The 16,150-nt window shown below is 37.3% G+C and overlaps 1 protein-coding gene across 1 annotated transcript in view; it reads right to left on the reverse strand.

The window, feature by feature from the left end:
• Positions 1-16,150, reverse strand: part of Tgt (tRNA-guanine transglycosylase) — a 226,103-nt gene that overhangs the window by 170,686 nt on the left and 39,267 nt on the right. Inside the window, exon 2 of the mRNA XM_067145784.2 lies at positions 9,926-10,015. Within this exon, the coding sequence (XP_067001885.1) occupies positions 9,926-10,015 (90 nt within the window). The remainder of the gene's footprint in view (positions 1-9,925; positions 10,016-16,150) is intronic.

Consider the following 16,150-nt stretch of genomic DNA (forward strand, 5'->3'; position numbering starts at 1 on the left):
CACTTTCTTATTGGAAGACCTATCACTACCCTTCCCGAACCAGATCTGAGTAATGTACGCCTCAATGTACTGTCTAGATGGCAGCAACTACAACGGCAGTTCCAAGGGCTGTCGGGTAATGAAGACGATGACATAGTAATAAATGTAACTAGCACATTTTCTATAAAGGATTGTTCAGTTATGGCTGTGACAATTTTGTCCGAGAGGACACCTATGGAATAAGGATAAATAATTTGAGGAATGAGAAGGAGAAAGAGAAAACACCAGAGCGTGATCTTGAATTCAACTAAAAATCCTAAGAATGAAATGACATTAGTGGTAGAATTAATCGAAAATTTAGAAATTCCCCTAAGCAACAGAGTCAAAGGATGAGGCAAACTACTGAACCCGGGTGACATAGTAGGTAACAGGCTAGGGGATGAAGAAGCTTCAAAGACAGCATTATTTAAAAAAGAATGGTGGAATGGATGTTCGGCGATCGGACTCATTTCCTAATGGGGCGGAAGTTTGTTGAGTTGCCACGGATTCTCTACCTTCTGGTGAGTAATACTAAAGAAGTATTAAAATTTACCTGTAACAGCAATGACACTTACAGTAAGATACAAAAGTTGAAAACAAAAAAAGCAGCTGGAATTGATAAGGTTTCGGGGGATATACTAAAGACAATGGGTTGGGATATAGTACCATATCTGAAGTACTTGTTTGATTTTTGTTTGCATGAAGGAACTTCACCAAATGAATGGAGAGTTGCTATAGTAGCCCCTGTATATAAAGGAAAAGGTGAAAGGCATAAAGCTGAAAATTACAGGCCAGTCAGTTTGACATGCGTTGTATGTAAGCTTTGGGAAAGCATTCTTTCTGATTATATAAGACATGTTTGCAAAATTAATAAATGGTGTGACAGAAGGCAGTTTGGGTTTAGGAAAGGTTATTCCACTGAAGCCCAACCTGTAGGATTCCAGCAAGATATAGCAGATATCCTGGATTCAAGAGGTCAATTGGACTGTATTGCGATTGACTTATCTAAGGCATTTCATAGGGTAGATCATGGGAGACTACTGGCAAAAATGAGTGTAATTGGACTTGACAAAAGAGTGATTGAATGGGTGGCTCTGTTTCTAGAAAATAGAACTCAGAGAATTAGAGTATGTGAAGCTTTATCTGTCCCTGTAAAAATTAAGAGGGTAGTATTATTGGACCTTTATGTTTTCTTATATACAGGGTGAAGCGTAATTTGCGCACTCGGGCGTCGCAGCGCGACTCCTCACATGCTAGCAATAAAAAAATGTCTGTTACAAAATTTCGTCTTGCGAGTATATCCGGCAGAAAAACGACGTTGAAGAGTAGCAATCTGGCAACACTGTAACCACATGTAGGGTAACTACCTCTGTCAGCAGCAGACAGTCGCACTGTACAGTTGGTGCAGTGGATAGAGTTTTGGGTTAGCATGCAGGAGGTCGAGTGGTCGATCCTGGGTTGAGGCGTATGTTTTTTATTTCATAAATGTAGTCCAGGTGGTAAGGTATCTGGCATCTTAATTGTCAACAGCGATTGCAGTGGGTCTTCTAGAAACCATTTGCACTTACATACTACGATCCTAGAAATGGACGAACAATCGTTTTCATTGGTCAGCTTTGAAAGGCGCCCTTTCCTCGTCGTGGGCGTGAATTTATTCGCACCACTTCATCTACTAGATGTGAAACCTGTTTTCTTTGTACCCTTCTTTGTACTCTCCTCCAATGGTCCCATAGATTAGTACCAACTATTATTCTTGCCTCGTTCAGGTCCATTACATTTCGTTAGGGCCTTACGTTACGTTACGTTACGTTACGTTACGTTGTTTCAGCGTTTCAAAATGTTGTAAATGTAGGATACATGTGACCTCAGAAACGGTGTCTTACTGTATTACAGTAGGTAATGTCAGATGGAAATTAGCAAATAAAAAATGCGCCTCAACCCAGGATCGAACCATCGACCTCCTGCATGCCAACCAAAACTCTACCCACTGCACCAACAGTACAGTACGACTAACTTCTGCTGACAGAGGTAATACCCTACATGTGGTTACAGTGTTGCCAGATTGCTACTCTTCAACGTCCGTTTTCTACCGGATATACTCGCAAGACGAAATTTTGTAAGAGACATTTTTTTATTGCTGGCATGTGAGGAGTCGCGCTGCGACCCCTGAGAGCGCGAATTACGCTTCACCCTGTATATCAATGATATGTGTAAGGAATAGGAATCAGAGAGAAGGCTTTTCACAGATGATGTTACTCTGTACAGAGTAATAAATAAGTTACAAGATTGTGAGCAACTGCAAAATGACCTCGATAATGTTGTGATATGCACAGTGGGCAATAGTATGATGATAAACGGGGATAAAAGTCAGGTTGTGAGTTTCACAAATAGGGAAAGTCCTCTCACTTTTAATTACTGCATTGATGGGGTGAAGGTTCCCTTTGGGGATCATTGTAAATACCTAGGTATAAATAAAAGGAAAGATCTTCATTGGGGAAATCACATAAATATGACTGTAAATAAAGGGTACAGATCTCTGCATATGGTTATGAGAGTATTTAGGGGTTGTAGTAAGGATGTAAAGGAGACAGCATCTTTGTCTCTGGTGAGACCTCAACTTGAGTATTGTTCCAGTGTATGGGACCCTTACCAGGATTACTTGATTCAGGAACTGGAAAAAATCCAAAGAAAAGCAGCTCGATTTGTTCTGTGCGATTTCCGACAAACGAGTAGCGTTACAAAAATGTTGCAAAGTTTGGGCTGGGAAGACTTGGGAGAAAGGAGACGAGCTGCTAGACTAAGTGGTATGTAAACTGTATATAGGATAATATTTTTTGTTTATTTCCACCTATTCAATACATTACAAGATGTTGGCATTTACTTTAAAACATTATTCAGATGAGACATGTTTCGCCTCCTACTGTGAGGCATCCTCAATCATTATCAAAAACCTTATTATTTTACCAGGCATCTGGTTAAAGATATTCAAAAATGTGTTTGATGATTATAAGAGAGGTAAGATTTACGTTTGTTATAAACATGTTCATGAAGTAACTAAAAATCTAATATATTGATAAAAACATATGTAGTTCTTTGTTGAATAGGACTTGTTTGATTGTACTATAGTAAAAGAAGGTGGCTTGAAGCCGTAGTCATTAATAGATGTCTAATACATAGTGGAAGGCATAAAATATCAGTTCTATGAGAATATACATTACATTCAATTGATACCAAAAACTAGTGGATTCATAGGTAGTACATATAAAATGTTCAATGAAATAACTAAAGATCTAATAAAATGATAAACACATATGTAGTTCTTTGTTGATTAGGACGTCGTATGATTGTACGGCTTAAAGCCGTAGTCATTAATAGATGTCTAATACATAGTGGAAGGCATATGAAATCAGTTCAATGAGAATATATAATACAATCAATTGATACATAAAAACTGGTAGATTCATAAGCAGTACATTTAAAAATGAAGGCGTCATGTGACTATAAATGACAGTTGATGGCTTAAAGCCGTAGTCAAAGTTTAAAGTATAGGTCAATAACTGCTAATATATGGTAAAAAGATATAAGTCAAAATATAAAGCTTAGTATAAAAAATATGAAGGGAAAACATTCCAATTGCTTGACAAAAGTTACTTGACGTTGGCATGCATTTGTCCGTGATATTTATTGGTCAACAGTTCGTAGGTTAGATTTATTCGGCAAGATTGCGTTGACAAGAAGTTCACCACATGTTTATAGTTGGCCTAATTTGTATTAAGTCATCAAGAAAGTTGCAGAGATGATGATGGGTGGAAATTCTCAACGTTGATTTGGTTTTTTTTTTTTTTTTGACGTGAAGGTTGGAGAGCTGTTGTGTTCTTCTTCGATGACAATATATTTTATAAAACGTTGATTTTAATAATTTATACTATTGAAGAGTATTATGGAAGTTTGATGAGGCTGTTGAATTATTGTTGTTATAGATTGGTTCTATGGCGTTGTAGGCCCGTTTGACAAGCTGTGTGAGGCGCTATTAGGATAATAACGGTCACTAACGGTTTTTACTCCTTGTGTTGTACGTATGTCGTCTTTTTAAACTTTAAACTTTGACTACAGCTTAAAAAAAAAAAAAAAAAAGAGAGAGAGAGAGACGACATACGTACAACACAAGGAGTAAAAACCGTTAGTGACCGTTATTATCCTAATAGCGCCTCACACAGCTTGTCAAACGGGCCTACAACGCCATAGAACCAATCTATAACAACAATAATTCAACAGCCTCATCAAACTTCCATAATACTCTTCAATAGTATAAATTATTAAAATCAACGTTTTATAAAATATATTGTCATCGAAGAAGAACACAACAGCTCTCCAACCTTCACGTCAAAAAAAAAAAAAAACCAAATCAACGTTGAGAATTTCCACCCATCATCATCTCTGCAACTTTCTTGATGACTTAATACAAATTAGGCCAACTATAAACATGTGGTGAACTTCTTGTCAACGCAATCTTGCCGAATAAGTCTAACCTACGAACTGTTGACCAATAAATATCACGGACAAATGCATGCCAACGTCAAGTAACTTTTGTCAAGCAATTGGAATGTTTTCCCTTCATATTTTTTATACTAAGCTTTATATTTTGACTTATATCTTTTTACCATATATTAGCAGTTATTGACCTATACTTTAAACTTTGACTACGGCTTTAAGCCATCAACTGTCATTTATAGTCACATGACGCCTTCATTTTTAAATGTACTGCTTATGAATCTACCAGTTTTTATGTATCAATTGATTGTATTATATATTCTCATTGAACTGATTTCATATGCCTTCCACTATGTATTAGACATCTATTAATGACTACGGCTTTAAGCCGTACAATCATACGACGTCCTAATCAACAAAGAACTACATATGTGTTTATCATTTTATTAGATCTTTAGTTATTTCATTGAACATTTTATATGTACTACCTATGAATCCACTAGTTTTTGGTATCAATTGAATGTAATGTATATTCTCATAGAACTGATATTTTATGCCTTCCACTATGTATTAGACATCTATTAATGACTACGGCTTCAAGCCACCTTCTTTTACTATAGTACAATCAAACAAGTCCTATTCAACAAAGAACTACATATGTTTTTATCAATATATTAGATTTTTAGTTACTTCATGAACATGTTTATAACAAACGTAAATCTTACCTCTCTTATAATCATCAAACACATTTTTGAATATCTTTAACCAGATGCCTGGTAAAATAATAAGGTTTTTGATAATGATTGAGGATGCCTCACAGTAGGAGGCGAAACATGTCTCATCTGAATAATGTCTTAAAGTAAATGCCAACATCTTGTAATGTATTGAATAGGTGGAAATAAACAAAAAATATTATCCTATATACAGTTTATGAAACTTTCAATACGGACGAAAAATGATTTTCATCACTTGTAATAAGTGGTATGTTCCGAGCTGTCAGTGGAGAGATGGTGTGGGAGGACATCAGTAGACGAATAAGTTTGGATGTTGTCTTTAAAAGTAGGAAAGATCACAATATGAAGATAAAGTTGGAATTCAAGAGGACAAATTGGGGCAAATATTCGTTTATAAGAAGGGGAGTTAGGGATTGGAATAACTTACCAAAGGAGATGTTCAATAAATTTCCAATTTCTTTGCAATCATTTAAGAAAAGGCTAGGAAAACAACAGATAGGGAATCTGCCACCTGGGCGACTGCCCTAAATGCAGATCAGTAGTGACTGACTGACATACTTGGAAGAATCTTCTTCACTTAAAATGTTTGCAACAGTGGCCTGGTCAGTTTTGGGGGTAGCTGCCCCAGTTAACAATTGACTAACTTTACTGGACATTCTTGATAGATGATCAATTAAATTACTTGCCTCCTTAGCATGATTTTCCTTTAATTTTAGAGACAATAGATCGCTTACCCTGTTATAAAAGTGGAACAGTCTTGCCTGCACTCTCTTGAGTTGGTTAGCAGAAGGATCACTCACTTCAAAAAAACTAACTACGGATGCTAGCTGAGTGGTGTTGTCAGTGATAGTGGAGAGAGCCTCATTAATATCCTTCTCTCCCAAGGTTGGATACAAATTGGTAACTCTAATGACTCTTTCATTTTGGTTGTATTTGCCGCAACCATACCTCCAGATTGAACATTTCTAATAGATTAAAACTGAAATGGAAGGTTATATTTTTGAAAAGGAACAAGATAACAAATTCTCACTTAGTGAGATAACAAAGACAAAAATAGAAAAATCCAAAATTATAGTACTTTAACTCTCTTGGGCTACAGGCCTCTAGTTTTACAATGTTTGAGTTCCCAGCTCAAATTTACAAAGAACACAGATTTACACAAGGGCAGAAATTCCTCAATACATGGAGCGCTTGCTCCCAACACACAATATCAAGCCTCCCAGAGGCACTTTTACAACACTAGAAAAGAGCGAACGTGTTCTCAGTTCTCCCAAGCCTACACAAGGCAACATCATGAAAATCTACTAATCACAGGCCTTACAAGGCACTACTTACAAATTTGAAACAGGGGTATATTGTACCCAACCTATTGGGCCGTTGCGGAAAGAAACAGGTTAAGTAAATGGCCCGAAACACAAATTGAATGGAGGTGAGTACTTGCACTCCTAAATATGCATTCTTAAAACCTAAGGGGCACTAGGCCGATGAAACAGGAGCTATTCCCAAACTATGGAGGTGACTCGTATAAGAAAATAATTTACCACATTACAGAATGAAAAATAGCAATAAACGTAGTCACCTCACACCAAGATGAAGGGGAGCTCGAGAGGGTACATCACTCTCTATCCCTGATTTACAGTTAAAGATTTATGAAATTTTTACATGAGCCGAAAGGAGATTTACATCTTAAAGAAGTTGGTTACATAGTTAAAGTTTCGAACCTTTCCCTCCGGTTAAACTGCGGAGCTAGCAAAAAGTAAGATGTTAGATGGCGATTATCTTGCTGAAGAACTGCTGCCTGATGAAAGAGGCACCTCCCGCCTCCTGCTTGACACACACGCTTAGTTAGATGACGATCAAATGGTCAAGAGACGTGAAAATTCGCAGTTTATAAACCTTGGGGAAAGTTCGAGACCTTTCATGAATAAACCAGCCACACCCTCTCACTTTATTGGATAAATTCAAAAGTAACACTCAGAATCGAGGAAGAAGCCTGTGATAGGGGGAAAATTAATAACAGAAATTAGGGATTGGTTAGATTCAAATCTGGTGGAAAGAAAAGATAAATATTGCCAGCCCAAAAATAAATGAACGTCGTTTAGTAAAAAAAACGTTATGAATACAAAACTTCTTTAAATCAAAAGTTCTTTCACTTCGCACCAGGGTGCATGATCATAGTTTTAACAGTGACATCTGTTGAAGAAAGTCCAAACTTCTTGATGAATGGCAAACAAAACAAGTAGAAATTCACACAGTACAGGAAACTTCAAAATAACAAAATTATATCAGATTTCTGTAGTGACATCTTCTGAGTAAAAGTTTAAGTAGGTCTAGTTTCAAGTTCATGGTTCCCCCAGTAGAGGAGTTCTTTTAGGAGCAATATTTGAATGTGCGGCGTAGAGGTGTACCTCTCGGTACAATTATTATTTTTACCTGTGTATAGTAAGCGAACCTTGTCTTGAGCCCTGAGCTCCATAGAACTGAATGGGAACTTGGGCTCAAGGAAAGGTTTGCATACTATATATGATGTGTAATCTACTACAGTATCGTGCAACAAATTGTAATTTCTAGAATAACACTAGGTAAGACAAGAACTATGTAGAATATTCTTTACATTATATCTAGGCTTTAGGCACTCTAGAAATTATTAGAAGGTATGTTATGACATATCCTTCTAGAAGCCCGGCCAGGCAACCTATATAAGGAGACGGTCTCGATGGTGGAGAGGAGTTATTGTTTAACAGGAGTTGTGTTAAGTTTAAGGCCGACATGCTAATGCAAGCAGTCAGCAGACAACTGTTTCAACGTTGCAGTCTTCATGTGCTTAGTGATAGGCAGTTGTTAAAAATGATAGTTTGTTGATGTTTTCTGTAGTGCTGTTTTGTTTGTGATGGCAGTTGAGTAGATTATGTGTGTGTTCAATGTGTAATGTGTAAGTAATTAGTTCTAAATAAATAAGTGTACCAATTGATAGCATTTTGTGCGCGTTTGTGGATACATCAAGTTCTAGGTCGAAATAAAACACAAAGGGAAAGAACAGAGTCTCAAGGTTTCATGTGTCACATAGTACAAAGAAATGTCAAGAGATAGCAGAGCTAGACTGTTTTGGAACAAGCAATGCACTTGGCGTGACAGTCACGTGCATGCGCCGACAGATAAGATTACCACGCACATGACAATCACATGTCCCCGGCTTCAGAGGTTAACAACAACACTTACGGACCAACAGGAATGGAGAACATCTAGTTGGACTCTGTAAGGCCTCAACTTGGTGATGAACTCAATGGCCTTCAAGAGACTACCAAGGAAGCAGAAGACTTGGATATCACCAAAAAACATCTTGGGAGAATTTTAGATAGACCCTGTAGCTACCTCAAAGAAATCACATAGAGAGATCCAGAATGTAAGAGTATTAAGAGGAGCAAATTTGGACTAAGACCACTATCTCTCCAAAATAAAGCTAGGATTCCTACCTAGGAACACTAAGAAAACCAGGTCTCTCAAAACTTACTAAGTATGATTTAGAGAAACTTTCAACTCGCAACCAGTTCACAGAGAATTTGGAAGCACTCAAATGCTGGGATGAAATGAGGGTCAACCTAGTGAAAGCTGCAATTGAGACTGTTCCACTGCTAAAACAGAAGAAGCATTCCTGGTGGACAAATACCTGCGAGGAAGCGGTGACGCGGAAACAAGCAGCATGGCTCAAGTGGAACTCACAGAAGACACAGTACAATAGGGATAAGTTCATAGAGCAACGGAAGTTAACTGCCAGAACCGTAAAACGTCAGTTCACAAAGAACCAACTGATACCACTGGATGAAGACTTCCAAAAGAACAACTGCAGAAAGTTCTATAGAATCTTTAAATGGAATCTCAGTCAATATAACCCACCCAGCCTCCACTTCAGAGGAACAGATGGGAAGATAGCTTATGATGCTGACCAACCAGCTTTCTGTTTACTGGCAAAAGAGGAAGACTGAGTCACCGTGATTGATGGAAGTAAACAAAGATCTGCAGGAATTGGGAGAAACAGAATGGGACTTAAAAACCAGACATCTTTCAGTAGGATGCTTAAACAAAAGAGGTTCCAGGACAAACCACCAAGAAGGAAGACAGATATTCTCTAGACAAAAGAGACGAAAGAACAACACAGTCAGAGGATGCGCAATTACTGGACAAACTTCAAAACCCACACCAAACGCAATAGGTGAATATCGTGGTCCTTAGTCGGCCTATATGAAACAAGAATAATAATAATAGTATGGCCTCACCTATCATGTACGTGCATTTCGATTTGATGCCATCTAGGATGCCAGCACATCGATTTTAAAGTTTCATATCACTCCACTAGATGACAAGAGTAAACCGGATCTCTCCTAGGTGATCTCCAGCTCAGTTTTAACAATTATTTTGTTAGGAAAATAACAAATATGTCACTAGAGATGATGATGATGATGATCTGTTGTTTATAGGGGCCTAACATCTACATTATCAGCCCTCACTAGAAATCTTTTAGGTCCTGAAATCATCAACATGGAGCGTATGGACTTTTTTCCACCCAAGAAAAATCCAACTATCTCTGCCGGGTTTGAACATGCGATCTTGGGATCTGGAGGCCGACATTCACCACTGATCCACAAGGGGAGTTATTAAGTAATTAAAGATAGAATCAAACTAACCGGTCGTGTCCCAAGATGGTAGGTATTTCCAAGAATTATCTGGCAGTCAAGTTTCTCCAGTTGATCAGGTAAAAGACCCTTGAGTGTTCCCTAAAAAAAAAAAAAAGAAAAAAAGAAAAGTACATTAAACAAAATATAATTCTGCAACAATCAGGGAAAATCTACTTATACAAAAAGTTAGCTTTCTATATTTATATTGAACTGTATAAACCAGTGATCCCAGGACCGAATTTTGCACGCATTCAGTGAACTAAAGATACTCCCCAAATTGCGAACTATGAGGCTTCAGTGGGTACGCTCTCATTTCCTTTTCATTTTCTTTAACATTCAACTCTTTACTTGTCCTGCACCTAATATCAACACCACACGCTTGCTTTTTTATCTATCTATAATTCATGTCTTGCCTTAACTTTAATGATTTTGACTGATGACGGTCTTTACCAAGACGGAAACTAGTTTCATCAAGTAATATACGTAATTATTTTAGGTTACTTTTTGGGTTACAATAAATAGTATTGTATAGGTGGAAACCTTTTAACTTTTGTTTTATATTTGTCACAGGTGAACAATGTAGTGGAAGTGGAAAATGTTTATTGAAGATTTTATTTGTAAAGTGTGGTAAAATGTTTTATTTGTAACGACCTAACCTGTACAGTGTAATATTTGTAACATATGTATTTGTAAATAGTAGATCTCAGTTTTGTACTTACTGGAAGAACCTAGAAAATTGTTACATGAATTTCGAACACGGTGTGTTGCCTTTTGTTGGCTATGTGTACTAGAAGGCATTTTCTAAATATTCTGGAAATGGAAGATTCGCGAACGTACGTATTCAAGAAAATTATTTAAAGTTCGCGACTGTAGTAGGAATGGTGTTTGGTGAACCTAGGAGGGGATAGGCAGACTCATGCATTCTGATTGGCTACTCCAAGGCCAGGGTTTACCTTTATATAGGGTGCGAGACAGCATTTCGTAGTCTTGTCTTGCCCTGGTCTGCCTTAGTCTGTCTGAAGTTTTACGTCATGTGTGACGCCTCGCTAAAGGGATGGGCCACCTTCGGGTAAACACTCTTGCATTCCGTTCCGGCTAAAATTTCCGTAATGTTCGGTTGCTATTTCGTATAGGAGTCTGCCCTAGCCTAACCTAGGTTCACCAAACTAATTATTTATGACGCCTTAGCTTTTCAGCTCATGCATTCTGATTGGCTACTCCAAGGCCAGGGTTTACCTATATATAGAGAGCGAGGCAGCGTTCGTAATAATTTGGTCTGTCTTGTCTTGTCTTGGCCTGGTCTGCCTTAGTCTGTCTGAAGTTTTACGTCGTATGCGGCGCCTCGCTTCCGGGATGGGCCACCTTCGGGTAAGCACTCTTGAATTTCGTTCCGGCTAAAATTTCCGTAATGTTCGGTTGCTATTTCGTATAGGAGTCTGCCCTAGCCTAACTTAGGTTCGCCAAATTAATTATTTATGACGCCTTAGCTTTTCAGCTGTGCTCGCCTGTTTGTTTTCAAGGCATTCCCTTTTCTAGTTTGACTAAAAATGCAGATGGCAGTTTAATATATTTACCTTGCGGTTTGCCTCTAGTAGTTCAGTGTCACTTGATGTGCGCTAGAGTTTTGGAGAGTACCTTTACTTCACTGTAAATTGCATTGTACAACTGGATTTGTAACTAGATGTATAGTTGGTTTGAGATTTTGAACTTGTAGGAAGGTATTATCAAAGAACCTCTAAGTTATGTGTATCACAGAGCATATAGATCGTAAGTTGCAAGTTGGTGGATTTTGTTCGGAATGTATTCGTAAAATCCTTTTGTAAATAATATTTTTAAATTTAAGGATCACGGTTGATCATTTCGAAGTCTGCAATCTACGCCACGTCCATGCCCTTGGTAAGTCCTAGCTCTTTCCACCTTCCTGGTGTATTATCCACTAGCTGGCCCTACTGATATTTTTGTATATGTTGTTGTCGGCGGAGATCCGAGTAGTTCCAACTGATGTTCAACTGTGTGTGAAGTTTTTTTGGTACGGCGTAAAGGCCCCCCCCCTTATTGTGTTTAGTGCTTTGTTTTGTGTAACCACTGTAGTAGCGGTTACAAATACCAACACCCAGATCGACTCAAGAACACCTGGTTACTATAAGGATAATGACATGGTTAAACACCAACCGCAGCAATTTTGATGTGTCATTTTGGTTTCAGTTTTAAATGTGTAGTCAGACTTCACCAATGTATTAGGCTCATTTTAAATTAAGACATAACACATTGTATTCTTTATTACTGGTTGCATGTAAACATGTTTCCAATTAAATCATGGCTGAAGATGACCCAATGTATGTAGGGTCAAAACTAGTACCAATTATATAGGACACTATATTAACGAAATGGTATTGAATAGGTGGACCTTTTTCTACCCTTCGATAGTGATCAATTGTCAATATGGACCATAATGAAATTCATAACTTATGCATTAATGTAACTATCAATTCACTGGTTAAAACAACGGCACTTTTACAAATTTTAATGTTTTTAAACTGTCACAAATTCTTATTTGGACTCACAGTTAACTAATCCTCCATCTTATCATCTCAGCTCATCCAACCTCACAGGTCCACGAATATAACACTGCTATTTTACAGGAACATTACAAGAACTGTAATCACAAATATATATAAGACAGGACTCCTAGTAATCAACGACCTCTTCACAAGATAGACTGAGGCCTCTCCAATACCTGAAGCCATGACGGGACGCATCACCAGCCTGATACAAGATGAGGTAACCAGCCGCTACGGTTATCCACGGTGCATTCTGTCAGACAACGGGAGTCAGTTCATGTCAAGGAAGTGGCAGCAAATGGTGAAAGAAAGGGGTGTGGAGCATAGGACCTCCCCTATCTACAACCCAAGGGCCAATCCAACGGAACAACAGAACCAGGAGCTGAAAAGGATGCTATGGGTCCACCTGATAGACAAAGAACATCGACTGTGGGACCGTCGGATACCACAGTCACTCTTTGCCCTGCGACGACGCATCAACCGTGTCACCGGCTGTACGCCACCGGGGATTGGGAGATTCGTTCAACACCCATTTCTGGTCAAGATGATGCAGCTGTTTCCCTAGCAGAATGGCACCAGCAAGAGGACATCAAGGAGATGCAAGTTTTGGCCAAGAAGAGAACCCTTACACAGGCAATGGCTCAAGATGTCGAAGAGACCCAGATCTTCCTACCAGGCCAACAAGTACTACGACATAACCACCCAGCCAGTAGTAAGATTGGAGGTTTCACGCAGGTCTCGCACCTAAGTGGGTTGGTCCCCTCGAGGTGGATAAGCAGCTGGGCCATGGGGTCTACTTACTAAAGACCAAACTTCCTGTCAAGGTTCATGAATCGGAGGGGGAGAGCACATCCAGCGATGTCGAGGAAGAGAGAAGATACAATCTACGACCAAGGCAAAGTCGACGAGTGTGACAGACTGTGGCAATTGTTTCAAATTATAGGGGGTATATTGACGCAAGAGTGATAAATTGATATAACTTGAAAACAATACTCTCTCACACATGGGTAAATAATACAAGTAAATTGCAATAAGATATATAATGGTTCAACCTTTTCAATACATGCAGAATTAGAAATGTAATGTTATATTCCTAGTTGATTATAAGCGGTACCGACAGAACCAGAACCTTTTCAATACATGTAGAATTAGAAATGTAGTATGATATTCCTAGTTGATTATAAGTGGTACCGGTTTTGACCACTGTTCCGGGTCATCGTCAGCCAATCACTTAAAATATTTAAAAAAAACAATGCACAGGAAAATAATAGGTGATGTAAAAATTTTTCACTAGTTGTAGTTCATGAAATATTATAACACCTCTGGCAGTAGCACTGCGTGTCGAAAGTTCTTAAAATCTTGAAGAAGTCGAGGATCAATAATATAAATGAAGCCAGATGTAAGTTCTTGCAGAGCAGTAAAACATATGGGCTAATTGGCACTGTGTTTTTAAATGTTTAAGAAACTCGAAGAGAAAATTCAATAATTCAAGGATCAAGTTTAAAAATGTTGCTAGGCGTGAAATTGTATAGTACTGTGTGATATACTTGACGATAGAAAGATATATTAATGTTCATAAAATCTCATACATCAGATTCTTGAAGTTTGGAGATGCGGAACAACTGACATAAAAAACAAAACAATTTTGAATAACTAAAACTTAATTCTTTCTAAAGGCCTCAAACACAATTGGCCCGACTTCAATACTCTCAATATAGCGACCAATTTAGTAACTGAATCTGAAATAGCCATTAATAAAATGCCGACAGAACAACAAGACGAAATCAGATATGATGTAAAAAGGAAACTTAAAAAAACATTAATAATAACAAAAAAATTTCCTCAATCATAATCATAAGGATTTAATTAATGTCAATAAACGTATTTTAGATCTTAGAAAGAAAATTAATGACAATAACGTCATCATTACCAAATCTGACTACATAGCTAAAACTAAAGATTTCTTCAACAATACTTATTTTTCTATAGTTAAAAAAGACCCGACCCATAAAATCCAACGTCTGCTTAAATAAAACTTAAAAAAAACACCTCCTTTCTCTTCACAGATCAAGAAAAACTAAACTATTAAACATGAACCCAGGCCTTCCCAAAATTTATAAAACTAACATTCTGATCCGCCCAATAATCAATTATAGACCCAGTCCCTTATATAATACTTCTAAATTCATCCAAAAAAATATTTAAAAATTACAGATTTTTATCCAATAAATCTATCGGAAACACTTCTGAATTAATTGACAAACTAAAGAACTTTGACATCCAACCAAATCTTTCTCTCCGTTCTTTTGACATCGTAAATATGTATCCCAGTATTCCAATTTCCAAATTATTCCCCATAATTGATAACATTTTAAATTCAGTCATCTGAGTAAACTAGAAATTCAGGACTTTATGTCCATCTTAAAATTGGTCGTCAACAGTCAACTTTTCACCTTTGATAACCATTTACCAATAAGATGGTTTAGTTAGCTATGGGCTCGCCAGCCTCAGGCATCCTAGCTGAAATATATCTTGATTTCTTGGAAAACACAAAAATTAATAATAATTTCCCTAACATCCTCTTTTGAGCCAGATATGTTCATGACAATTTAGTAATCTTAAATGAAGATTCAACCAATGGAACCTCCACACTTCTTCTTCTTAACAACAATGACTAATATTAAATCTTGAATCTGAACGTTACAAAACGATTACTTTTGTAGACTTAACTATCACCGGACATCCTTCTTCTTTAACTTACAAAATTTTCAGAAAACCAACCCAAACAGCAACCACAATTTGGCAAGATTCTGCACATCCACAAGCACATAAACAGGCTACTTATAACAACCTAGTTTTTCGAGCCTTCAATACTCCTATATCTAAAAAAGATTTAAACAATGAATTGAACACCATCCGTACTATCACTAAATTTAATGGCTTTAACAACTCTTTCATAAACCGCATTATTAACAAATTCAAACACCGTCCCAAAACCACGTTAACAAAAGATAAAACCAAAGCTACAGCATTTTCTACTTTTACTTTCAGTCAAGACGCTTATAAAGTCACCAACGTTCTTAAGAAACACAACATGAAAATATCTTTTAGAACCAATAACAGAAATCTTGATATATTACTGAACTCTTAACCATTAAATAAATCTAATGATTTTTTCTGAATCTGGAGTATACAGATTCAAATGTAACAACTGCAGCTCTTCGTACATTGGACAAACTGGACATAATTTTACTATCAGATACTCTGAACATGTCAACGTCATAAAATATAACAGATTCTCTGCATTAGGACAACACATACAAGACTCCAAACGTAATTTCTCCAAAATTGAACAGGACATGGAAATATTGAAAATTATTAACAAAGGCCCCCTTCTAAACACAACTGAAAATTGTTTTATTCACCTTGACCAATACTTCAACCCCAATATAGATTTAAACGATATTTCGGAAAAACCCAATATTCTATTAGACTTCCTCATTCTCATTTAAAAAAATGGTAAATTTCTAAACCCGAATTCAATTTTCCATTCCTTACACAGTTCCTACCCATGTTTTCTACCTCCAATAACCCATCCACCTGCCCCACATTAAATTACTCCTCCTCCTTTACTTCCCTATCCCATCCTTTCCTTCCTTCATTCCACTTCCCG

Source organism: Anabrus simplex, chromosome 4, assembly GCF_040414725.1.
Source record: "Anabrus simplex isolate iqAnaSimp1 chromosome 4, ASM4041472v1, whole genome shotgun sequence".
Classification (NCBI taxonomy): domain Eukaryota; kingdom Metazoa; phylum Arthropoda; class Insecta; order Orthoptera; family Tettigoniidae; genus Anabrus; species Anabrus simplex.